At 36.0% G+C, this 27,919-nt stretch overlaps 1 protein-coding gene across 2 annotated transcripts in view; it reads right to left on the reverse strand.

Annotated features, from left to right (window-relative positions):
- Window positions 1-6,786: 6,786 nt before the first annotated feature.
- The window catches only part of Epha3 (EPH receptor A3), a 306,595-nt gene continuing 285,462 nt past the window's right edge, over window positions 6,787-27,919 (reverse strand). For both annotated transcript variants that reach the window (XM_021185614.3, XM_021185613.3), the window contains exons 16-17: window positions 15,580-15,735; window positions 6,787-9,482 (exon numbers count right to left, since the gene is read on the reverse strand). In XM_021185614.3, coding sequence (XP_021041273.1) covers window positions 9,377-9,482; window positions 15,580-15,735 — 262 coding nt within the window. In that variant the 3' untranslated portion in view covers window positions 6,787-9,376. The remainder of the gene's footprint in view (window positions 9,483-15,579; window positions 15,736-27,919) is intronic.

The following is a 27,919-nucleotide window of genomic DNA, read 5'->3' on the forward strand; positions in this document are numbered from 1 at the left end:
AAGGATTATGCAGGAAGATTTTTACTACTTGAGCTACCTACTAACATACACATATTGAAAAAAAAAAGGACTAAACGGTGATTCGCCAACACATTAATTCCATAGAGCATCCCATTATTTCCTTTCAGATTTCACTGTTGGCTTCATTATTATACTGACACCTAATAAACTAATAATTTGGAATAAACATTCTAAGGTCTATTTTTACTTACATTCTACCGGCTATGCTACCTTGGTCGGCTGTTAGCTGACCTAATAGGCTCAACCACAATTAACCTCAACTCAGAGTGTATCCATTTTATCTCTCAAAAAGTTATAATAAAATTTAAATAGGTTAAAAATGATCTTGTATGTGGCAAAGTTTCAATTGGAATTAGCTGAAATTACTTAAGATAAATATAGATGGTATGTATGTTTGTATTAGATAAGTAATGAATGTTATTAGGTAGCTTATTTTATACTTATCTATTATTTCTGTTTTTATTGTTTCTATTTTGAGTAGACAATATTTTTTCAAAGATGAAAGATGATAGCCCACCTACCTTGATTTTTAAAAAATGATCCAATTAAGACTCTTCTTTGTCAACTTATAAGCAAGATTTCCCAGGGAATTTCAAAGAGAAAATGTCTATAAACTTCCAAAGTCTTCATTTTATGGTGTGTTTAACTATATCACTTATTTTCCCAAGTTGTATCTAGATCCTCCGGGTCAGTAGAATGTGCATCCCAGATGCCCCATAAGAAGGGCTGTTTTAGCAGGCATATTGATGTTATTTGTACACAGTAAAAGAGCAGAGAGGATCAGAGAAGTCTTGGCATTTTCCTTGTTAAAATTTTATAGCTGAGCTCTGGTTCAAGGATCTACTTCAATGACTAAGCTGCATGAAGAAAAATGGGAGCACTGAGACCAATGAAATAAGTTCACAAAATTCTATGAAAATGAGCCAGTCTAGCAGAGATCAGCATAGTCAATGATCCAAGACGTACAACTAAAACATTAACTAGGTTTATTGACATGGAGGAAATTGACAGTTTTCCCTAGAGGGAAAAAGTCAGGAATTTTACCTGTTATTATATTATCAAACATTATTTTACTGTAGCAATTCAACTCAAAATTATATGTATGCTTATTAAACATCATACAAACTAAAATGAGCAATACGATCACACTGGTTCTCAAGGCATGTATTCTTCTCAATATGCCAATAGTGTAGAATGGTGATGGGAAGCCAAAAAAAAGTATTTCAACTTAAAATGGTCAATGTGGTGACTATATTAAGCACAGCATTTAAAAATATTTTGTGGCAGTACAAGAGAATGACCCTTTATCTAATATTGGGCCAATGAGGCCTGAGGAATATATATATATATATATATATAAGCTAAGGTTCTAGAAAATGGAACAGAAAGGACCATTGTCTTATGGAATTTAAAAATGCCATTCTCTGAATGCTATGTATAATTTGCCAAAAAAGGAGAGCATTAGATATAGTAAATATGGTAGGTATATGGGAAATGAAGAGAAAAGTAGTATTTTGTTCAAGAAAGATCCCATGCTCATGTACAAACTGTCCAAAGTAATCTGTATGCTAGAAGTAATCTGTATGAAAAACACAATGGAACCCATGAAGGGATTTTTAATTATTTATATTATATGTATGTATATACATATATGTGTGTGTGTATGTGAGAGAGAGAGACAGAGACAGAGAGAGAGAGAGAGACAGACAGAGAGAGAGAGAGACAGACAGAGAGAGACAGAGAGAGACAGAGAGAGAGACAGATAGAGAGAGAGAGAGAGAGAGAGAGAGAGAGAGAGAGAGAGAGAGAGAGAGAGAGAGAGAGAAATTCTTATACTAATACTAGGAATTCTCAAGAACAATAGAAACTTACATTGGATTAGTGGTTTCTTGAAATTGAGTTGCTTCTGGAGGAAACAAATGTGCCTTTTATGGGTTACCACCGACATAGTTGCTGCGTGTGTTTATATATAGGATTGTATAACCTTGCAGGCTCCTGAGGCATTTAAGTTTGTGAGCCTCCTGAGGAAGAACTACAAATTTATACCTTTTAGTGTCTGTTAGTCTCTCTGTTTACTGGAGAATATGTTGGGGATATCAAAAATGGAGTTTGTGCTCAAATCAGGAGAGACCTTGAGTGGCTGGGTAGCCACACACAGAAGAATTAAGTTAGACTTGGTCTGTCACCTTGCACAAAAACATGAAGTAGAGACATAAGTAAACCTGAAACACTGAATATTCCAGAAGATAACACAGGCAGTAGCCTATAGGATATAGGTATAGGAAAGGACTTTCTGAATAGTACTCCATCTGCCCAGGATTTGAAGCCAACTATTGAACAGTGAGAACTCCTAAAATAGGAAAGATTTTACACAGCTAAGCAATACTTACTGAAGGGGATGGTAATCCTATAGGAAGACCAACAGTGTCAACTAACCTGGACCCCTGAAGGCTCCCAGAGATGAAGCCACTAACCAAAAAAAGCATACGCCCAGGGTGGTCTGAGGCTCCAGTTGCAGAGAACTGCTTTGTCTGGCCTCAGTGGGAGAGGATGTGCCTAAACCTGTAGAGACTTGATGCCCCAGGGAAGGGGGATGACTTGGGGTAGCACACTCTCAAAGGCAAAGGGGAGAGGGAATGGGTTCAAGAACTCTGGAAGGGGGAACTGGAAGGGAGGCAACAACTGGAATGTAAATAAATAAAATAATTAATGAAAAAGCAAAGAACCATGTAAAGGGAAAGCACACAGAATGGAAGAGAATCTTTAACATTGGACAAAATATTAATATACAGAATATATATGTAATCACAAAACTAAATGATCCATTCAAAAGTGAGCTCAAGATCCAACAAGAGTCCTCAAAATATAAAAATAAAAATGTCTAATAATTTCTAAAAAATGTGTTTATCATCTCTGCCAATTAGAGATGTACAAATCAAAACAGTTTTGAGATTTCAGCCCACCAAAGTCAGAATGACAAAGAGCAAGAACATAACGTGAACAACAAATGCTAGACAGGAACCCACATCCACTGTTGGTGGGATTACTCAGAAATCTCTTGGAGAATGCTCAAAAATTTAAAAATGAAATTGCCAGATGATCCAAATCTACCAGCCTTGTGGATATACCCCAAACACTTGATGACTCATTTCACAGACATTTGCCTAGGCGTGCTCATTGCTTCTTTGTTACTGAAAGCAAGGAAATGGAAAAAATCCAAATGTCCTTCGAGGAGATAATGAAAGTTGGTATATTTACAGTAGATAACACTATTCAGGCAGGAAGAAAAATGATATGAAAATTTCAAGTAAATAGATAGAACTAGAAAATGTCATATTGCAGGAGATATTTCAGACCCAGAGAGTCAACCATTATCATATTCTCTTTCATTGACAGTTCCTAGCTCCAAGCCAACAGGCGGTAAGTTTATAACGTATAATGAAGGACTTGTATCTTCTGAGAATAAACTGCCTAGAAGTTTAGTGATATACATCAGTAGCACATACAGATCATCCCTGTACTTAGCAAGCTGAGGCAGGAGTATTGTAAAATTCAGGCCTAACACTAGTCCACAGAGCAAGGTCACAGACAAAAAACCTTTCCCCATAATAATATTGAATAACATTTACAAAACAAATGGCTGTTTTCTCTTTTTTCCCTGCCTATAATTTAGTCACCTTATCGGTTACAATGATTCTCTACTCCACTCAACATGTTGACATGCAATTTCTCATTCAATGCGAAAATCACTTCTAATTTGTTTTGTGATCTCTTCCTAATTACTTCTGCCTCTATAGGTTTCTCAATTTAATTTGTTTCTCTTTGACTTAAAAACTTTTCATTTTTATGTAAATCGGTTTCATTAAGTGGACTCCAGTGGCAAACAGTTTATTTTTGCTCAAATATCAGGCGTGTTCTAGCATGTAGCTTGCAATTTAGTTAGTTGGCTTTTATTTTTATTCCACCCATCTATACTATCTTGGCTTCCTTCATAGCTGTCGTACCCTTTCCTTTTTACAGGAGCTATCCTGAAATATCTAACTTCTCTAGAGAGCATGGTTTTGTTTTTGTTTTTTGTTTTTTGTTTTGATATTTTCTTCATTTACATATAACCCCATCGCTACATCCAGGACAGACACAGGTCTGAGTATTTTCCAATCTGATTAATATATTCCTCTACCCACTGTGATCTAAGACAAAGCTTTAGGATCTCTGTTCAGATAATTAAGGAGCAATGATAATTTCAAGAGAATCTTACAATGTCCTTATATTTTTTTAATTTTTTTAATATTTTTATTACATATTTTCCTCAATTACATTTCAATGCTATCCCAAAAGTCCCCCATAGCGCCCCCCACTTCCCTACCCACCCATTCCCATTCTTTTGGCCCTGGCATTCCCCTATATTGGGGCATATAAAGTTTGCAAGTCCAATGGGCCTCTCTTTCCAGTGATGGCCGACTAGGCCATCTTTCGATACATATGCAGCTAGAGACAAGAGCTCCGGGGTTCTGGTTAGTACATCATGTTGTTCCAGCAATAGGGTTGCAGATCCCTTTAGCTCCTTGGGTACTTTCTCTAGCTTCTCCATTGGGAGCCCTGTGATACATCCAATAGCTGACTGTGAGCATCCATTCCTGTGTTTGCTAGGCCCCGGCATCTTCTCACAAGAGACAGCTATATTTGGGTCCTTTCAGCAAAATCTTGCTAGTGTATGCAATGGTGTCAGTGTTTAGAAGCTGATTATGGGATGGACCCCTGGATACGGCAGTCTCTAAATTGTCCATCCTTTCATCACAGCTATGAACTTTGTCTCTGTAACTCCTTCCCTGGGTGTTTTGTTCCCAATTCTAAGAAGGTACACAGTGTCCACACTTTGGTCTTCATTCTTCTTGAGTTTCATGCGTTTAGCAAATTGTATCTTATATCTTGGGTATCCTAAGTTTTGGGCTAATATCCACTTATCAGTGAGTACATATTGTGTGAGTTCTTTTGTGATTGTGTTACCTCACTCAAGATGATGCCCTCCAGCTCCATCCATTTGGCTAGGAATTTCATAAATTCATTCTTTTTAATAGCTGAGTAGTACTCCATTGTGTAAATGTACCATAATTTCTGTATCCATTCCTCTGTTGAGGGACATCTGGGTTCTTTCCAGCTTCTGGCTATTATAAATAGGGCTGCTATGAACATAGTGGAGCATGTGTCCTTTTTACCGGTTGGGACATCTTCTGGATATATGCCCAGGAGAGGTATTGCTGGATCCTCCGGTAGTACTATGTCCAATTTTCTGAGGAACCGCCAGACTGATTTCCAGAGTGGTTGTATAAGCTTGCAATCCCACCAACAATGGAGGAGTGTTCCTCTTTCTCCACATCCTCGCCAGCATCTGCTGTCACCTGAATTTTTGATCTTAGCCATTCTGACTGGTGTGAGGTGGAATCTCAGGGTTGTTTTGATTTGCATTTCCCTGATGATTAAGGATGTTGAACATTTTTTCAGGTGCTTCTCTGCCATTCGGTATTCCTCAGGTGAGAATTCTTTGTTCAGTTCTGAGCCCCATTTTTTAATGGGGTTATTTGACTTTCTGGATTCCACCTTCTTGAGTTCTTTATATATATTCCAACTCAATTCTTCAACGAATTAGAAAGTGCAATCTGCAAATTCATCTGGAATAACAAAAAACTTAGGATAGCAAAAACTCTTCTCAAGGATAAAAGAACCTCTGGTGAAATCACCATGCCGGACCTAAAGCTTTACTACAGAGCAATTGTGATAAAAACTGCATGGTACTGGTATAGTGACAGACAAATAGACCAATGGAATAGAATTGAAGACCCAGAAATGAACCCACACACCTACGGTCACTTGATCTTCGACAAGGGAGCCAAAAACATCCAGTGGAAGAAAGACAGCATCTTCAACAAATGGTGCTGGCACAACTGGTTGTTAACATATAGAAGAATGTGAATCGATCCATTCCTATCTCCTTGTACTAAGGTCAAGTCTAAGTGGATCAAGGAACTTCACATAAAACCAGAGACACTGAAATTTATAGAGGAGAAAGTGGGGAAAAGCCTTGAAGATATGGGCACAGGGGAAAAATTCTTGAATAGAACAGCAATGGCTTGTGCTGTAAGATCGAGAATTGACAAGTGGGACCTCATGAAACTGCAAAGCTTCTGCAAGGCAAAAGACACCATCAATAAGACAAAAAAACCACCAACAGATTGGGAAAGGATCTTCACCTATCCGAAATCAGATAAGGGACTAATATCCAATATATACAATATCCTTATATTAAAACCAGCTAGAGTAGTATTTTCCACTTATACAAACATATAGCTTCAGAGTAACTTAACGAGTAGAAATGTGTGCTGAAATGAAGAAGATGTGAGGAAAGACAGCTGATTATGATTTGATCTTTGGTTCTACCTCTGCCAAATTTGTTGACTGAGATGATAGCATATGAGTTTTACACTTCCCTTTAAATATGCATGTTTGAGTAAGTGAGTGACTGATTGTGTGTGTAAACTAGATGCATAATCAAGAGAATATTATTATATTTATCCTTTATGAAGATTGGAATTACTGATGAAGTTCCCCAATTTACTGGCAATAGATTGGAACAGTAAATGGTTTTGTTCCATAATAAAGAGGACAATGAAACCAAAAGCATGACATAGATGTTTTCTGAATTCCCTGTATAAATTCGCATATGCTTCATATATAAATAAAACATCAAAGACCACTTCTGTATTTTGATCTGTAAAAATATTTTCATTATGTTTATTATAAAAATATAAATGTTCCCACTAGAAATCATTTTACATTAGTAAGAGGCCATCTACATTGTGCAACATAAACTAAATGAACCATGTTTTTAAAATGCAAGTTTAAAGTAAACACATACTGCCAATCATATCATATTTATACATGGCTTGATAGATACTCAGTACAGCCTAGACTGGGTGTGTTGCGAGAAATAAATAATATCTATAAATCAAATTTAAGATACAAATCAGGTAATATGGTACATAACGTGGCAAGGGAGCGGTAGCCTCATTGATATGGGAAGGCAATGTAGTTCCTGTACAAAGAGATGGCCATAAGCGATCTAGTACCTCTACTCCCCAGTCCAGAATCGTACACTGTTATGTTTACATATGTACAGGGAAGGGGTTATGCAAAGGAAATCCGTAAATGGTGAGATAGCAAAATACTGACAAATTAAAAGCAATATACTGCTTAAACCACCTCTCCTTTCAAACAAAATTCTCAGTCAAAATAAATGCAACAGATTCAATGATTTTTGAATATATAATTATTTTAAAATTCATTTTTGTTGAGCGTGTTCAGAATATTGCCTAAGAGAATCAATGCTGTCATAGGCGAGTTGGTTCAGATGCCAGATTTGAATTTTGACCTGGTATTCCAAATTGTAATTTACTTGATTAGAGTCTTTTCTACCTGCTTTCAGGACATATAAAATTTATTATTAGTTTCATCAGCTCATTTCCAAAATATTCATGCTCTTATAAGTTCAATACAAATTCTAGCAGCATGATGCGGAGTATTGTCAACATTTGGGAAACAATTTCACATCTGAAAGAACTCACCTAAGCTCTAGTATACTAAAGCTACAACAGATGATGTTTGGAAATCTGCCTCTATGATTGGAAGCTGTATTTCTTTAGTGTCCCGTTTTGCATAGAGACATATTTCATACAGCATTGTTTGAACCATCTTGTTCTGTGACACACGCATCCCTTGATCCTATGGAATGATACTATCAGCAAGAAAATCCAGAATCTAAAATATTGCTTCAGCATGTGTCATTATCAGGATGCCCATTAGGCACATCCTTCTTAATATTCAAGAATATGCTTACAATTGGCCTTTCGGGAACAGCAAGACTACATCCCCATAATGAGACATCTCATTCCTCCATTGTCTGTGGATGTGGATTTATTGGTTCGATGAGTTGCTTTTTCAAAAATGTTATGCTTAATAATATGTTTAGAAGGTCAAGGCTTCTAATCATGCACCTAACTCACAATAGGTACATTGAAGTGGAAGACTCAAAGATAGTTATACCTGATATTGATCATGAAAGTGTGCAATTAATTGACCTACACCCCAGTGATGCAGATGAGTTGCTTAGTTATCATCATTCTCTACATGTTTAAGCAATGATATTAAAAGACTTTTCAAAACAAGCAATTTTTCTTTCTTATCATTTTTTTTTTGGCTCATGCATTTACCTATAGGCTGCTGTCAATTACTGTAACCATTTAACCTCATTTTGTTCTTTCCAGTTTGCAAATCTAAGGAGTTCTAACAAGCTTCTTTCATGAATGAAAGGATTTGATATCCTCTAAGCACCAGAGTAGGGAAGGTATGACATATTGGTAAAAATCTATTACATACAAGCCAGTATATTACACTAAATTAGGAGCATACATTTACTGATAAATGAAGAGACAAAAATGAATGGGATATTCAGACTGTGAGTGATTTGGTGACTGTAGGAACAGGGAAAGCATTTCATTTTGTTGGTACATGTAAGTGGATTGTTCAACAGTTGTAGAAAAGAACATATAATTCTCTGGGTATAGTTAAACATGTTTCTTACTGCTGACAATTTGCAATAGCATTTGGCACTTGGCTGTAACAAAACCCAAATTAAATCATCAAAGCATAAATATAAAAACAATTTAAAAATCCAAAAGAAAATAAATATGCACTTCCCCCCAAATTAAGACGTGTTTTTACATGGTCTACTTAAGGAAGGTAACAATTAAAAATGTATAGTATTTAAAACAACTACAAACTTTATCTCTATATGCTTCAAACAGATAAAGAGAATACTAACGTGATAAGGTAGTAAGTATGGCCAGATAAGTTTGAGGTATAAATGCCTCCATTTTGCTTGTTTTTAAAGAAACAAAATACCTGTTACAGATTTTTTTTTTCTGTGTATAAAAATACGACAAGTCTTTTCTTCTGTGGCCATTCACAACAAAGCCTTCAGATCTGTTTTGCTAGTTTACTTGGTTTATTTCCATGATAGTTAATGATCAATGGCTCTACACTAGTTCTTCCACTTCGTACTGAAGAATTTTAATTAACCCCATCAATTAACATTTAAAAAGCAATTACAAAGCAAAATGCACCCACCCACCCATCTGTAAAATGATAGGGGAAAATAAAGAGATTTTCAATTCCATTTTAAGGCATTTGGACTTATAACTGAGTGTCTTATTAGACTTGGAGCTTTCTGCAGCATCTTATCATTCCCATCTGTCTGCAGGATGCTGCTGCATCTTCCTGATTCTCACATCCTCCCAGGACTTTACACTGGAACTGGACCATTCTTAGATTGTGTTTCTAGAGCTTTAATGGTGCTGATGATCTTCTTCTGTGGCCCAACCACAGTAACACCAACCTTTTTCATGTCACTGAAAAACACAAGAGAAAATAACTGGTAAGACTCCTGGTGTTCTGAGTAGTGTAGGAAGAGGAAATTTTTACTTTTCAAATAAACTCAACTGTATAATTCTGCAACCCATGATCGATATCTGATTTCTAATTTTCTGACATTGATCTGTTGTTATATTTGGGGTATTCAATTCCTATGTTGTATAGGAATATAGATGTTGAGATGGGAAAAATATGCTTTTCACTGTTTTGTCAACCTAAAACTAGCATTATCTTTATTTAAAATTAGGGCTTTGGGGAGATATAATTGGCCAGGGGTTGAAGCAATACAGAAGCAGAGTACTAGGCAACGATGAGTGGTAAATACAGTGTGCTTCTTTACGAGAGACAGAAGAGCATACAGAGTGACATAAGAAAGAAGAAAATATACAAAGGGCGTCAGAGATTGAGTTATACTGTCATTCAAATACCATTATGTACCAGAAGCTAGAGGACGCAAGACTCTGTCTAATAGAGATGCCTTAGCAAGTTAACCAATGTCTTGATTTCTCATTCTTGCCTCTATAATTTTTGAGAATGCACTCTTACTGAAGCTGACAACGGTGTGAATATATGAGATAGCAGAGCAACTAAACTCTTTTTTTTTATTAGCCTAACTGATTACAGATAATAACACAGTTTTTGAAATCTTTTGAATTCCTTTGTCTGTCTATACTGAGACCATGTGTGAGCATATTCGTCTTCTGTATACTCCTTGCTATGAGAAGGCACACATTGAAGGGAACACACTGCTGACTCCTTTGATAAAAGTAGTGCTCTTTCTTTATCATCTGAATGTTTCAATCAATGCCAGTTTAAGAGCACCATGTCTTGACCCTCCTAGGTTCTTCCCAAATTCATGACTGACAGCACTGGTTGCTGATGCCGTAGCATTTATTTTTGTACACTCATTCATAAATGGAAGAAGGTATATCTTTATTAAATGTAAAGTAGTTTAAGCTTATAAATTGGTCATGAAAATAAGTACTGCAAGAAAATAGCTTCATTTTAAATAAAAAATAGCTAAATATGTATATTTCATGAATTGCTTCTTTTTAAAACAATGTGCTGATATGTATATATGGTCCTAATCCCCACTCAAACAGTCCCTTCTATTGAGAATATCTTGCTTCTTTTTCATTTTTATCTCACTATTATTATTATCAATTATGCCTGCTTTTCTTTTTTATTTAATTTCTTCATTGTATAGTCTTTCCTTGTCTTTTAAGCAGGTAAATTTGATATGAACAGGATTCTAGTTTAATTGACCCTTGTGAACAGAGAGCACACTTGGCAGTAGGTACTCTTTACTAGAGGCTCCATATTTCCTACAGAAAGAAACATATGTGTGTCTTTATCCCCAGCACCTATGAGGAAGAGGCAGATGGAGTTCATGACTTCAAGCAAGACTGATGTACATAGTAGGTTTCAGGACACTCAAGGTTACATATAGAGACCTAGTATTGAAGAAGCAGGAAGAAGGAAGAGGAAGAAGAAGAGGACAAGAGGAGCAGGAAGAGCAAGAGGAAAAACAAGAAGAGGAACAGGAGGAGTGCCAAGAGTCTGTAAAATAACTAGGGACATGCCTTGTTACATCTGTTCAGATGCTGTCCTCAAACATATTCCTAGAGAAATCTATATAATAATGTCTTAGACTTCTATGTCATGAAAGTTAGAAGACAACAGTAGATCTAGAACTGTGTTTAGTTTTAATACTGAAGATTACATCTGATTTTGGACAACATAAATTATCCCTTCAGTTTTTCCCTGTTTTTTTGTTTTCTTGTTTTTGTTTTTGTGGTTTTTTTTTTTTTTTGATCATCTTTGTTTTCTCTGAACCACCCTGCCTTTTCCACACTCTTACTACTAACTGCTGCAGTCTCAATAGCATAAATGGTATCCTCAGGTCATTTTGATTATTCTATATAGTCGAAAAGAGAAGCAGAATCATTCAAGACTAAATAGTTGCTGGTATATTATCTACATCTCAGACACAAAGGGATGAGTACTAGACATAGGAAATGGCATTGCAAGATGCAGGATACTGACCTGTAACAATTACTCTGTTTGGCATTCAATGCCCAAATTTAAACCCCTTCTGTCTCCATAGTTTCTGCTACTCTTAGGATCCCTATGATGTTTTCTTTCTCACTAGGACGTCTCTATATCAAGCCTAAACTCTAAAATAATATTTTAATGTTTGATAAAAGTGTGTTCTTGGCTTCATGTAAAAATTTGGGGACTTTAGTAGCATTCATTTTTAATGAAATCCCTAAAATTTATGAAATTAATTAAAATTTACTTGAGCAGGAAACTCTACTGACCTTTTCTTAGGGCTTGATTGACTGAGCAGTAAAAAAGAAAGAAATTCTATATACCATCCTGGTATCAGCCAATTCTAGGACAAGAGTTATGTGGTTAAGTAGCTTATTTCTGAATTGAGCCTGGATGGCAGAAGACAAATAGGAGCTGATGCAATCAAGTTCATAACAACATGGGGACACGAGAAAATTAAAAAAAAAAAATCAAGATAAGTGTCTGACAACATTTCAGTTAAAAATGTTGTGTGATTACTTTCATCATAGTCTCAGTAAATTAAAGTCAGTGTGTGTGTGTGTGTGTGTGTGTGTGTGTGTGTCTGCATGTGCTTCTTGGTTCTGCTTTTATGTGAATATTGAGATGGAAACTGAGGTTTTGGTTTTATGCTTGTATTACATTACTTAATGGACAAAGCCAACTCCTTAGTCTATTAAGAAATTCCTTCCTTCCTTCCTTCTTTCCTTCCTTCCTTCCTTCCTTCCTTCCTTCTTTCCTTCCTTCCATTCTTTCTTTCCTTCCTTCTTTCTTCCATTCTTTCTTTTCTTTTCTTTTTTTTCTTTTCCTTTTTACTTTTTCAATTCTGTAATAATACAAACCAGAGTTATGTATAAGGCACAGAAAGATTATTAAGGAAATAGATGTTGGCCCTAAATTGCTCCTAAACTGAAGACAAAAAGACAGGGGGTAGGGAAGATATCTAAGGGAGTAGAGGACAGCAACATCTAAGACTATCTGTAGTAATTGATTGAGAATGGCTCTCTTAAGCTCAAACATTTGAATCCTCAGTTCTCACTTGGTAGAAAAGTTTGAAAAGATTAAAAAGTATAGCTTTGTTGAGGTATGTCAGTGGCGTGTTTTAAAACTCCAGGTCATATCCAGTTAGCTTGCTCTCTCTTGCCTCCAACTTGCGGGTCAGTTGTATGGTCTCAGTTACTGCTCTAGCACTGTATATGCCTGTTACTATGCTGTCTGCCATCATGGTCATGGACTAACCCTCTGAAATTGTATGTTATATCCCAATTAAATGCTTTCATTTATAATTTGTTTAGGTCATGGTGTCTCTTCACAGCAATAGAACAGATGCTAAGATACTCTCAGAATATGAAGAACAAACTAGAAGGAATGAAGACTCTCAGAAAAGATGAGGTTGCTTCCTGAATGTATATTTACCAGTTATTCAAATGTAAGTTTTAGTGAAAGAGAATGTTCTATCAGCCAAAGAGTTTATTGGTTTACTACTGTAATGTTGACACAAATCATCACTAATTTTTATGTTAGAAGATATTTTGGCTTACCTATTTTGAACAAAGAGCTTTCTTAATCTATTCACAGCTTCTAAAGGCTGACTGTATTTATATTACAATGTAGCAGTTAATCTTATTAAAAGTGATCTGTCTCTTATATTTCAATTTAGTATGTCTTTATGTATTATGAAAAATAAATATTTGCATAATTTTGCTTTTAAAAATCTGACAATTCGACAGAAACATTCAACGTTGTGGTTATTCTTTGTCATACTTCTATGTTCTAAAGCAGGTGTCTTGTATAGCAGAACACTAAATGTTTATGTTACTAAAATAAGAATGTATAAAAATGTTCAAAGGAAAAAAATTGAATGCTCAGATATATCCTGCAACTGAGTCTGATCAAAACTACCAGCACAGAAACTCAGTGTACTGTTGATTGGTTAAAAGATCTGTTCAGTAAACATAGCATTCCACTTTAAACAGGACTGTCTGAATGTTTTAGATAGACAAAAGTAAGTTTACTTTCTGAGAACAAGTTATCCTCTATAATAGCAATAAAGATGTTCACAGGTCCTTCTGTGATCTTAAATGTTTCTGGTCATAACACTATAACACCAATTAAAGGAATTATTTGTTGTGTACTTATGTATGCATTAATTACACTCTGTACTCCTCTAACATGCAGCTCCCTACAATGAAATTGTTGAAACGACTCTCAGGGTAACATTCAAAGCCTTTATAAATGCAATAACGTTTAAATGCCTCAGTTATAGAGGGTAAGACTTAAATGAACTTGAAATGACAAACAATTACATTCAACATAGGGAAGATCAAAGTGAGAAGGACTGACAAGTAATTTGGTCAACTTGGGGTATATCTGCCCAACACAAACATCTCTCTTTAAGACAGTCTGAAATCTGACATTTGAATGAAGGCCTCTAGAATCAAGTAGGTGATCTCTTGCCCTACTTCCTTTGAACAGAATTGATAACTGAGGGCAGGCCTGTGGCTATGAATGTTTTTATTTCCAAATAGGAATAAATTCTTTCTTATATAACTACTGGTTAAGAGATCTGCTCCTTGTAGGATAAAACAAATAGCAGAGCTAAAGAGCTTATGTGTGCATGCATGTGTGTGTGTGTGTGTGTGTGTGTGTGTGTGTGTGTATGCATGTGTGTGATATTAGAGAAATATTTTTATATATTGATATTGTTTAGAACACAAGAAAAGGACACAGTTATAGTGCCAAGTGAACTAAATTGAACCTCATTTACAGAGAGATGAAGAACATGGCCACTTGTTCTTTGCTTTTCAGTTTTAAATCACCATACCTTGAGGGTCCGAAAAAAGTTATCATTTTCACTGGGATCATGTTTCTGATGATCTGTTTCTTTTTTTTTTTTTTTTCATTTTTAGGGACAGGGTTTTATATAATCCACACTTGTCTCACACTGTCTATGTAGATAAAGATGATTGTGAACTTCTGATCCCCTGTCTCCTTTTTTTTTTTTTTTTTTTGGTTTTTCCGAGACAGGGTTTCTCTGTATAGCCCTGGCTGTCCTGGAACTCACTTTGTAGACCAGGCTGGCCTCGAACTCAGAAATCTGCCTGCCTCTGCCTCCCGAGTGCTGGGATTAAAGGCGTGCGCCACCACGCCTGGCCCCCTGTCTCCTTTTAAGTGCTAGTATTAAATGTATGTACCTGCACAACCATTATAAATGGTTCTGGAGAGTAAATGTACTCTACCAACTGAACTATATATCTACTTCTTACTTGCTTCTCAATAAAATCTCTTTTCTATAATCAAAGAGTTTCTTAAAGAAGAAGATTCTTCTTGAAGTGGTCCCTAAGAACCAAGGCATGGTATACTTGGTCAAGACTAACAACACAATGCATATTTAATCTTCGCTAACTATGAGCCTTTAAAAACAAAAACAAAAAAGCCTTGTCTAAAGCTTATTTGTTACGCCACTTTTCTGCATGCTTTTAATTCAGAGAGTAAACACTTTAATAATATATGATGATAGAGTTTAGATAGATGGTAGATATTCAGCAGTTGTGAAACTACTTTTAGATTTTGACATTTTTCTCTCCCTAGTAGATCATTCATCCACAGCTCAATTTCTAATATTGACAGATGTGAAATTTTTGTAAAAAAATAATAGTAAATCACATACATAAGAATACCCACTATACTTGTTAATTTTTCTACTAAAGTTTGTATTTATGCAGCTAGCCAGGACATCCTGCTATCTAGGACTTTCCTATCCTGTGGGAACTTCCTTTCATGAGAAGAAAGATAGCTCCATAAATATCAATGGGCATGTGGTCAAAAGGACTCTCAGGTTCTGCTCTGTTATTACACTGGACATTACTTTGAGAAGTAAAGCCGATATTATAACCCATGAATCTTAAACAGGTATAACCAGATATCTATAACCCATTAATGAAAGATGAATACGAACAGAAGGACGAGCACAGCCCTCTATTTTCTCCCCACTATGCCTCTTACTCTGTGGAGATCTTGGCAATGGTGTCACAGGAGCTGTACTCGACGCCTGTGAAGATTTCCTTGCAGTGTGCTGTCCTCATGCCATTAAGCCAATCCCCGGTTGTGTGGAAGGTAGCAATATCGACATTGCTTTGGTCCAGAAGAAGGTTTGATGGCCTGCAAGAAAAGAAGCCAACCAAAGGGTAGAAATTAGGAGTGATTGGAGTGGCTAAGTGTCAAAATTTGACACCACCATCAGCGGGAACTTCCAGACTGCATGTCGTGTTCCTGTTTATTTGAGGAATTGATCTGCCATGAAGACTTCATCTGTTCAAGCTGGCTCCTTGGAAGGAGATGGTAGTTATCTTGCTTAACAGATCTCTTTTTCTGCTCTTTCCTGCTCTTTAAACCATCAAAATGTTCTCATCAAAATATATTAAAAATACCAATATATCTTTTTCTAATGGGATCTTTTAATTCATTAGCAAAGTAGTAGGATTTAGAGACAGTTATAGCAGGCATGACACAGTAAGTACTTAGTCATGAAGTCTGTTTCAACACTAAATCCCTTCCAAATGAATGGCTGTTTGTAGAAATTGCAGAGCTTTGCTGGGTAAAGAATAATTTGAAATATAAGGCACATTTACAGCCAAATTTGAAGTCAGCATAATTTTGTATTACACTACCAATGTCATTAAAAAGGTAAAAATTTTAAAAAGTATGGAAAATAGCAGATGGATAATAATATATGGAATTATTCCTTATTGAAAAACACCGAACAGCTATTACATACACATTTGTGTGTATGTGTATATACATATATTGAGAGATACAGACATAGAGGTAGACTGTGATTTATATTGCCAGCATTCATCAGCATTAATTGAAAAACATTTAGGGTTGGTTTAAGTAGTCTATTTATACATGTAGGAATGTAAGCCAGATTAGTTGAAGCAAAGGTCCAAAAATGAAATGAAGGAAATTGAGCAACTCTGTTTCAATCTCTGAAAATTCAAAGGAAGCAAGATATGAATAAACTGTCTTAGGGTGGGGGTGCTGTGTTTGGTGGTTTTTTTCTTCCCTCTCTCTTCAGCTTTTAAGGGCCCCTTTCTTTAACTATCTTTGACTCACAAGCATGTTTTATTTGACACTTCTATTTTCTTTTTCAATAAGGGAACTTAAAAACAAAGAGGTTACCAAGGCCTTATTTGTGGATTAAATTTAAAACTTACAAATAATTATATTGTTCCAGGTCTATGCTAAGCACATTACTCAGGCATTAAGATTTAACCTTTACAATATCAGTTAGGCATAGATGGTGTATGCTTTAGAATAGACACAATAGTCAACACTAACAGAAACTAAGATACAATCTTTTTTTTCCCTGAGGCAAAAGAGACAGAGAAGAGATTTAGATATAAGCTCCTAGGGGGCAAATGATCTTTCCTGCCATGCTATGTCATTTGGTCAAAGAATTGTCTAAATCAGATTTGATTGTGTCTTTGTTTTTCTTAAGGTATTTGTGATCATAAGGTATCGCCTCACCTCTGATCCAGGGAAAATTCCAGTGCATAACACATGCTACCTATGTGCTCTGGAAGGTTTTCGGTTTTCCTCATCTGTAAAATTGGATTTATGTGATGGAAGCAAGGTAGGCTTTCCATAGCTGACAGATACATGCATAGATCCATTCAGAACAAGGCTGCCTCGGAACTGTAGAGGTTTGATAGTAGTCTGACATAGGTTGCATATGTTATGGATCTTATTTGCATATTTAAAACTTGAAAAACCAAGCAGTTCATTAATTTCAAATGTTGTGGAATGGCTGGATTGGCATGATATTAATTACCGTGTTGAGGGGCTATAAATTTAGGCATGGGTAGTATCATGTATACGATGGTGCAAGAGCCCTATAAAATGGCTGTTACTAGAAATCTTATTAGAATAGGGAATAACTTTTGCAAGCTCATTATGAGGTCCCAAACAACCCTTGTAAATGGATGTGCTATTCTGCCTTATGTTGTTGCAGTTCTCATTACTGGACAAAATGTTGTTTGCATTAAAACTGTACATACCATAGTATAATTTTTATAATGGTGTGTATGTGCATTTTGAATTATTACTTCATCAGAGTGATTTTTCAAAATCTTTCATGTTTTTTGAGGTGGCATTAGATTTAATCTTTATCTCTTAAGAATTCTAAGTATATTTTAATGACCCCTAATGTAAAATGTGTTCAGGGTAGAGCATGTTCCTAACTTCCTAGATTCATGCTATAGTGTGAAATATCCATTATTGTCATTTTTAAACTTTTAGAAGTTTGGTATTTTTAAAAACACTCATCTAAATTAAATATGTAATTTGAAGTGTTACAACTCAACCTTTCGAAATAAGGGAACTCAACTTGGGGATCTAGAGGACTCAAAGATAAATTAAGAATATTTAGTGTGCTTCATTATTTTTGAAGTACATTTACTGTCATGGCTTAGAGTGAAATCATATTAAGTAAATGAAAGCCTTCACACATTCAGATGCTCTGGAGTGGTGCAGTATCTTATGTATGAGAGGATTCACTGGTTATCATGTAGGCCATGTGAGAAACACTTCTGTTATGAATAAGAAAATAACTTAGAGGAAAATTCATAAATGTGTGAACTCTACATCTCAAATGCAATTTTATTGGGAAGTTTTATTTACCACCATTGTTGGTCCCCTTAACATACAAACCTACAAAACATTCCTTGACATACAAAAAATATGCAAAGTGTATTTAAGGTTTTAAATTTTTTATCTCTCTCTCTCTCTCTCTCTCTCTCTCTCTTTCTGTGTGTGCGTGTGCATGTGCGTGTGTGGTGTAAACAACATATTGAAGATGCTTGTGCTACAATGCACATGTGAACATCAGAGGCAGCAGTGTCCTCTGATAATTTGTCTCCATCCACTTCTATGTGGTTAGTGGTGATCAAACTCAGTTCTCCAGCCCTGACACCAAGCTCCTTAAGCTGCTGGACCATCTCAGTCTTCCAGAGATAGACATTTCAGGAAAGAATTTCAGAGCCTGCCTGAGACCTAGGTACTATTTCTTAGAACACATGAGAGAAACTAATAAATGGATATACATTTTATTATGATTTATGTGGATATATTAAAATAATCGGATTAAAACTTTCAAATATAAAACTAATTTAAAGGAAGATGGGAATATTCCATTTCATTATGCCTATATTCTTGTCCTCATACAGCATAGCTGAATAATAGATTTTTTGGGACAAGTCATCTTTCTCACATATAAAGTACACAGAAAATCAAGTATGAGAAAGCTTTTTAAGAAAAATGCAGTGAGGCTAAGATACAAGACAATGAGATAGAAAGTCCCCTTGGATGTGAGGAGTAGAAAAGCACCTGCAGTTATGATCATACACAGACCAGACAGTTTCCAGGTTTCCAGTAGCTGTTGCACAGAACCCATGTCAACTCTTAGTTTCATGAATAGTAATACTTTTATATTAATAGGTTTGTGGCTATGAAGAATCAAACCCCAGGCCATTTATTCGGGATATTTATGAAATGTGTCTAATAGCAAAATGGGAAACATTTTCTTTTCAGCTGAGGAAGGTTTGCATTTTTAAACTCAGCACTTTGGACAGACTCAAGAAAAAATTCAGGAAAATGGGTGTAAACAAATTGAAATAAAACAGGACAGGACATGTGGATTAGGGATTAGAGTGACCCCAGCTGAGTTTTTCTGTTTGTGACCTGGATCAAAGTACAACCAAGACCAAAAAAGGAGGAAGAGGAGGAAGAGGAGGAGAAGAAAGAAAGAAAGAGAGAAAGAAAGAAAGAAAGAAAGAAAGAAAGAAAGAGAGAGAGAAAAAAAAAAAAAGGAACCTAATTTTGATGCCAGTGACCTCAGAATAACCAGTCCTGCAAAGTATCATTTTTCCACTTCCAGGATTTCTCTAGGGATTTCAAATAAAAATTGGTTCCTTTCCTCCTCAGAGAGGACATCTGGAGAGTTTATCAATGGATAGGAATTTGTCTCTCACTGTGAAGAGCCTGTGATGTCTCTTCATGCGCACCAAGGGAATCCGGCTTTCTGAGCAGCTGCAGGCAGGAGGGTTTTTTTCAGACCCAGCCCCAGACACAGGGTCTGAAGGGGAAATTTATAGGCAGGGTGATGTGCACTGTGAGCTCACACTTTTACTAGACAAATTAGATAGGTTTCAATCCATGCAGCTGTAAACGATGTCCTACGGAGCTCCACCTGATCTTTTACAGCTTTTCATAAATCAGTGCCTACTGGCCACAGACCGCAGTCATTAAAAAGAAATCATGGAAATTACATGTTTGCTCAGGGGAAGCAAAAAATAACTTTCCTCCCCTGCTTGCTCCCTCCTTGTATTTGGGTTTGTGAATTATTCTTTTATGGGCTTTCATACCCTTGTGTTAAAGAGGAACACATATTTTTCTTCCCATCAACTCCTATTTGAGCTGCCAGTGCTTACAGACCAATTAGCACCAGGTAGTAGGGAACAAATGTTAGCTAACTACTGCCAAGCCCAAGAATATCTCCTAATTGTCAGCTCATGTCAATAGTGTCCTAGATTCATTAGGATTGAGTAATAACTTATTCTATTCAGAATGCTGCTTTACAAATGGCATTTTTCATACCTCAAAATTATAAATAATATATATTTCTTCAGGCAATGAGTAGGTGTTATGGCCTCTAGGACAGATCACTAATATGAAAGATGTGTGCTGTAAAATTTGTTTTTAATTTTATTTATTGGGAATAGTTTTGAGGCATGTCACATCATTCCTTCAAGCCAAAATATTAATATCATTTTCATTTACTGTTTTCAGTTCATTTTACAGTTTGGTTTTTAACTTTCAGTTTCGTGTTTGTTCACAGTATTCAAGAAGGAATGTTACATGTGACAATCTATTTGTATGTGGATCAGTACTAACCTTGATCATTTTATCTATAAAATTAAAAGTCTACATACTATTAAATATATTAACTTTCTATTGGCAGTGAAAAATAGCTTTACACTCATTCAAAATTATATGTAAAAATAAGTATGTCTTTGTTTTCCAATGAGAAACTGCTAAAGAAACGAAACATTGAGGAGAAGAAAGCCACTGTACTCTGTAAAGCTCTTTATCTTTAGCTCTTAAGAGAAACTTTAGCAGTTGTATCTCTTGTCCACTTTAATCCCTCCCTATAGTAAACTTAGTTACCTTGGTTTTAAGATTCTTAATAGGAAGAAGAAATCACCTGGGTATCTGGCATATTTGTTTCCTTGTAAAGTGTTTTTTATAATGTTTGTCAGAGAGCAAAATCATCCTGTCAGTTCAGAATTTGAGGTCAAAGTCATTTTGTGGAATAAGACAGAATTGGTTTTGGTTGTCGACTTTATCTTGAAGTATAAAGTATTTGTCAAAAAATCAGCTACTCTGAAGAATACTGTTTTACCAGAAGGTCCAGCAATACCACTTCTAGGCATATTCCCAGAAGATGTGCCAACTTGTAATAAGGACACACGCTCCACTATGTTCATAGCAGCCTTATTTATAATAGCCAGAAGCTGGAAAGAAGTCAGATGTCCCTCAACAGAGGAGTAGATACAGAAAATGTGGTATATTTACACAATGGAGTAACACTCAGCTATCAAAAACAATGAATTTATGAAATTCTTAAGCAAATGGATGGATCTGGAGGATATCATACTGAGTGAGGTAACCCAATCACAAAAGAACACACATGATATGCACTCACTGATAAGTGGATATTAGCCCAGAAACTCAGAAACACCCAAAATACAATTTGAAAAACTCATGAAACTCAAAAAGAAGGAAGACCAAAGTGTGGATACTTCATTCCTTCTTAGAAGGGAGAACAAAATACCCATGGAAGGAGTTACAAAGTTCATAGCTGGGACTGAAGGAAGGAACATCCAGAGACTGAGCCCCAACCCCCTGGGATCCATCCCATAAACAAGCACCTAACTCAGACACTATTGTATATGCCAACAAGATTTTGCTGACAGGACCCTGATATAGCTGTCTCCTGTGAGGCTATGCCAATGCCTGGCACATACAGAAGTGGATGCTCACAGTCATCTATTGGAGGGAACACAGTTTCCCCAATGAAGGAGATAGACAAAGTTCCCAAGGAGCTGAAGGAATCTGCAGACTTATAGGAGGAACAACAATATGAACTAACCAGTACCCCCAGATCTCATGTCTCTAGCTGCATATGAAGCAGAGGATGGCCTAGTCAGCCATCAGTGGGAGGAGAGGCCCTTGGTCTTGCGAACATTCTATGCCCCAAAATAGTGGAATGCCAGGGCCAGGAAGCAGGAGTGGGTGAGTTGGGGAGCATGGTGAGGGTGGAGGGTATAGGGGATTTTCGGAGGGGAAACTAGGAAAGGGGATAGCATTTGAAATTTAAATGAATGAAACATCTAATAAAAAAATACAAAAAAGAAGTATTTTAAAATGGCATTGATTATTGACCATTAACAGAGAAATGAAGAGTTGTTTGCTTTGCTCATATTTTTGCTGTAAATTCATTAACATGATCCTCCCATACTGATAAATTCATTGAAAGGCAATTTCTACGATGATTTCAATTAACTCTACATGACTTGGTCCTCAGTACCTCATTAAACATAGATTAATTGGAATATTTCAGTCTTTTTTTTTTAACCACAGAATTAGTTACATTCACTTTGCAACGTCAGCCTAATTGTTTAAATACATCTTAAAATTCTTTATCTCAATGGTTTGGATTCCATGAATCAATTATAATATTAACAAAAAAATGTAGCTTTTAGGGCTAGGAAGATGACTCAGTAGACAAACCATTCCCAGTGGTTCTCAGTCTCTGTGGGTAGCGATCTGTCTGGGATCAAATGGTAATTTCACAGGGGTGGCATATCAGATATTTACATTATAATTCATAACAGTAACATAGTTACAGTTATGAAGTAGAAATGAAAGTAATTGTATGTTCTGGATCAAACCAACATGAGGAGCTATCTTAAAGGACTAGGCAGGTGAGAACCACTGAGAGCCTGTATACAAAATGACAGATGGATATGATGGCCGACCTCGAATCCCTGTCCCCGGCCTCCTGCAATGGTCCTCCACAGAATTTCCATCAAAAACATTTTAACAAAGATATCTCTATCTTATTTTTAACTTTTGTTTTTGTTTTAAATGTATGTTGGTTTCAAGGAGGTCTCATCTCAAGCAGGCTTCCAGAAGGGCTTGAGATATGTCTGAATCTTAAAAAGGAGGGCTTCATGCTTCCCTACCATAGATATACATTGTAATTGTGTTTGTCTTTGCAATTTCTCAATGGCATCTCTTTACAAATTCTGTACTCACCACGTAGGTAGCCATAGACCTGCTATGATTTAAGATTTGTCAATCTAAAACAGTTCTGTTACAACCTTCCTAATGCTGCAGCCCTTTAATACAAGGCAGGTCCTCATTTTGTAGTGACCCTCAACACCAAAATTATTTTGTTGCATATTATTTGATATGTGACTCCAAAAGGGGGTTGAGAATCAATGCTGTAAAAAAAAAAAAAAATGAACCAAAATAGTTCTAGGAAAATAACTCGGCAACCATCCATCCCTGAAGTCCAATTCATTTTGCTCTCTCGGTTTTATGAGTCTTACCATTTCACTTATGACAATGTTTTGCCCACTATGTAACAATCACAATCCTTTGTTCTCCACTTTACTGTAGGTAATATTTCCCAAAGCTCTCCTCCAGAGACTTTTCCTTTTGGGTGGGAGTGACTAGAGCTTGTTATGAACTTAGACACTCAAGGATGTTTATGTCTCTTTTCTTTGTAGTAGTAAATTTTATTGAGTGACTACGTAATTCCCATATAAGCAGCCTAAAAATTTCCCCAGGTGCCACCAAACAAAGGAATATTCAACAGAAGCCTTTGACCATTTCAGTGTGATTCTTGGCACTTGTAGAATTTAATTTGGTTGCTCTGCAGATTCTAACTGCAGCATTTAGAGACTGCACTATGATATTTGAACACCACAGCAATATAGAAGTCTCTGAAAATTACATACTTGCAAGTTGGAATTAGAATAGTCCACTGTCAATCTATTAGAACCACATATTCCCTCCGTAGAGCCTCATGGTAATCCAGAGTATGAGCACTTTGCTAGAAATTAACTTTTGTTAGAAAAATGAAACCCGGATGCATTGGTGATAAATACCACAGTCAATAAATTTGAAATTTTTCTACTAAGCATACAATCATAGTTGCTATTCTGTGCCTATATAAAGAGGACTCTAAACAGGGCTAGGACACTAAGTTTCACTGTGTTGTGAATGCTCATTTGCCTGTGCCTTGCCTATCCATCTTACTACTCCCACTTCCTCTCTGTCAAGGAGAATACAGGGCTCACAGCCCTCTAAATGTAAAACCCAAATATCCTTGTTAATATGTTCCATCACTCTACACATTTCATTTGCTACCAGGTTTTATACTACCTACAATTCTGTATCCTATATTAAGCCTTGTTTAGTAGACACAGAAATTGTTTTCTGTGTTCTTATTTTGGATTTGTTTGTTTCTAGTCTTTCTAAGGTATGGCTGCCACCACACTATTGCATCCCTTATTCACAGGGATGGAAATTCAACTTTCTATACATAATATTATCACTCAAAACAATTTCTTAGAGACCTTATTCATAATCTTTATACTACTTTTTAAAATCCTATATTACAGTAGAACTGTTACATGCTATGAAATTGAACTCATCCACTATGGTTTTATGTGGCTTATTTATCTCTACAGAGTTACTCACTCTATAAAGTTTAATGCTGTCAGTTGTTTATAAAATGGTATATACAATATAAATTAATTTCTTTTTTTTTTTTTTTTGGTTTTTTGAGACAGGGTTTCTCTGTATAGCCCTGGCTGTCCTGGAACTCACTTTGTAGACCAGGCTGGCCTCTGCCACTGCCTCCCACATGCTGGGATTAAAGGCGTGCGCCACCACGCCCATAAATTAATTTCTTATGTCCATTTTTAGAGAATTGCAAGAGTAAAATTAAAGTCACATACCGTTGTGACTCCTGAATATATTTTCCTTCAGTATGTTCATATTCTATGAGGCATGCAGAGTTTCTGAACATCTTTTTCTCCATACTCACATGTAAGCTGGGAGTGGAAGTTGCATCGGCTATCTATATAATTGTCGTGGGATTTAGCATGTTAGTGTTACATGAAATTGCTTTTTAACTGTGATTGTATAGCCTCAGACTGTGGCTCTCAGCACACTAAGACCATAGATGTCTTTTGCTACTTGCTGTATTTTTAAGAAAATAAATCAGTTACTTGAAATGAAGTATACAATAAAATGTAATACAACTTCTCTTCTTACTACTCTATGTGATGTGTAAAGAGAGCTTAGTCCTGGAGAACCCCGACCCTCTACTTTACAGTCTACTTTAGTCATGGACCCTGAACAAGATGCTCACAAAACCCCCATAATAGAGAGATTCTGTTGTGAGTCAATTCAAATAAAGTTATAGTTTTAAAGAATTCACAAAAAAACCTCCAGAATGAAGAAAATGCTAAATATCATAATGCATTTTGCAAAAAAAGAGAATGGTTTGGATTTGAATCATTTAACCAGACAACTTCTACAATAAATACATGATGCATTAGATGATTCCTTAAGGACAGAAAGATGCAGAAGAAAACTGGCAATGGAGGACAGGAGGCTTCGGCTTAATGTGCTGAAGGAACTGGAAGCACCACCGAGGCTGGGGAGTTGTTAAACAGAAAGTGCTCAACCATCAAGGTAAAAATAGCCTCTTCCTCCTCACATTGGCCTTCCCTTCAGAAAACAGCTACTATGTGAATCAAATCATGTAACTCCTCTACTTCAGATGCTATAATGGATTCCTTATGCTCTTGAAAATGATTCTCAAAGTCTTCATGACGGCCTTGTAGCCTTAAGTGCTCTGGCTTCTGTTTGCATCCTGACGCTATGACAGAACCATCAAACTTCATTCTCTCCCATCTCTACCTGCCCACATCTCTAAATTCTTTCTCATATTAAAATATCTTCAATTTACTTATCCTGTGCAAATAGAACTGAGATGAGAAGAGAGAGAGAGAGAGAGAGAGAGAGAGAGAGAGAGAGAGAGAGAGAGAATGTGTGTCCCAGGGGAGAGAGACTGTTGACTCTAAGAACGAACCTGCAGATCATTGCTCAAATACAAGCTCTTCAGATGGTGAATTTTCAACAACAACTTTATTTCCCACATAGCTATCTGTTTATTTCTTCCAACTGTTTGTACTATCTGCAGCATATTGTACATCATATGTAGCATAATTGTCAATATGGTCAGTACCACCTGTCTTCCTCAGTTTTCAGAAGCTTCATCATTTCTATTACACAGGTAGGGCTATCATGTGCACCCACAAAAAAAAAATAGTGAATGAATGAATAGGATCACTGAGGAAAGTTAGGCCTTTTGAACCCCTCAAAAGAGTCTGGCAATTCTTGTGAGTTATAAAGAGAATTCCAAATTGGTTATAAACAACTGGTTAATGTTATATTTGTTTGGATAAGGCAATTATGTGTGTGATGTGTCTAGGAGCTATGTACAAGGAAAAACAGTAGAAGCCCTTAGTTGGACAGCCAGTACACTGTTCTAGCTCAAAGGAACATATGATGCAAAGAAGGCATGCTGAAGGTCACTCCTAAACCCCACAAGTCAAATGAATAGGTGTCGGTGGGTGTATTCACCTCAACTCAACTAGAATCACAGTGGAAGGAAGCTGGCTAACTGAAGGACAGAGAAAGATGAGTGAAGATATCTTGAAACAAATGCTTAGAAAATTGTGTTCTGAGGAATGTCGGAAAAGAAGGCATGCAGTGATGCAAAAATATCTACAAATACAGGTGCTACTGAATGCAGCATCTAACATTTACCAGTTGAGAACAAAAGTCAGCAAAGTTTTATCAAATATCCAGATTCTAGCATTCTTCCATAAAGTTTCAGAATCTGATACATTTTGACAATTCCCCTGGAGATGTTTCTCACAATGAAATGTGAGAAATAATGTCATGATACATTTTCTGGCAGAGGTTACATTTAAATGGAAAGTATAGATATAGACAGAAGAGACAGAGACAGAAGGTAGAGAAAGGGGAGAAGCATTTCCCCTGATGGTCAGAGGGACAGATCCTCTATAAAGGACTGGAAACAACGAAATGGGTAAGAGCAGGTATCAAATTCCATTCTGTTATCAAAAATATCCCAAGTACATAATCATTTTAAGAATATTCAATCAACAATATTTTAAGAACAATGAACATTAAAGGAGGAAATGAGTCAATTTGCTTTGAAATAATAACAAAATTTCGAAATAATAACAAACTGTACAAAATTTCATTTAAGGCAAAATAATTGAAATCCTTGAGTGGCAATAAGGAGGTTGATAATGAATGACTTGTATGGCCTGGTCTCCTAAGATAATGCCATTATAACAGTAAATAAGCATATAATTCCCCCAAATTTATATTTAATAAACTAAAGCCAATTTAACTTTATAAGAAATCCACATTTTTCCAGAATTAAATGTTTTGTAACTAAATCTTTAGAAATTATTCAGGTAGTTAATACTATAGTAGAAAAATGTCACATATAGAAAAAAATCAGTTAAAAGTTGGATACTTGCATGTATCCTGACCTTCTGTGATCTGATGTAAGACTATTTTCATCCCCAAAATTGAGGTTAAATACCCTAGATCCTATAGCATAATTTAGTTTCATATTGATAAGATCATCCAGTGGAAGGTTTAAATGCCTTCGTATGAGAAAAGAGAGTTGAAAAGTTGTTTTCCCTGGTATAGTTACTACTGAACAAAGATCAAAAGAAATGGCTTCAAGGTGTAAAATGAGGACCATATGCCCTGCTTAGGACAGGTCTGTGATCCAGCCAGTTGTTAAACTGTCAGGTGGACGTTCACAGAGTCTGCATTATCTCTCTCCCTGTGAAGTTTGAAACAGAGATGAATCTTTATAGAATAAGTTATGGTAAATTCTGTCTAAAGATAGTCAATAAATTCTATTGTAGTGACTCCTAAATGTTTTATGAAACTAATAAACCATTATTCTCCTGTAATGACATTAAAAGCTTAATTTAGATTTACCTTTTTAAAAAAAATAAAGTAAATTATACAAATATTGATCATGTATGCTCACTATACTTAACTCAAAAAGATTAAGGACTGTACTCTAGTACCTGAACTCTAAAGCACATATAAGAAAATATGAAATAAAATCATCACTACATTGTTC

This window comes from Mus caroli, unplaced genomic scaffold, assembly GCF_978045245.1.
Source record: "Mus caroli unplaced genomic scaffold, Mus_caroli_1 scaffold_17, whole genome shotgun sequence".
NCBI classification, from domain to species: domain Eukaryota; kingdom Metazoa; phylum Chordata; class Mammalia; order Rodentia; family Muridae; genus Mus; species Mus caroli.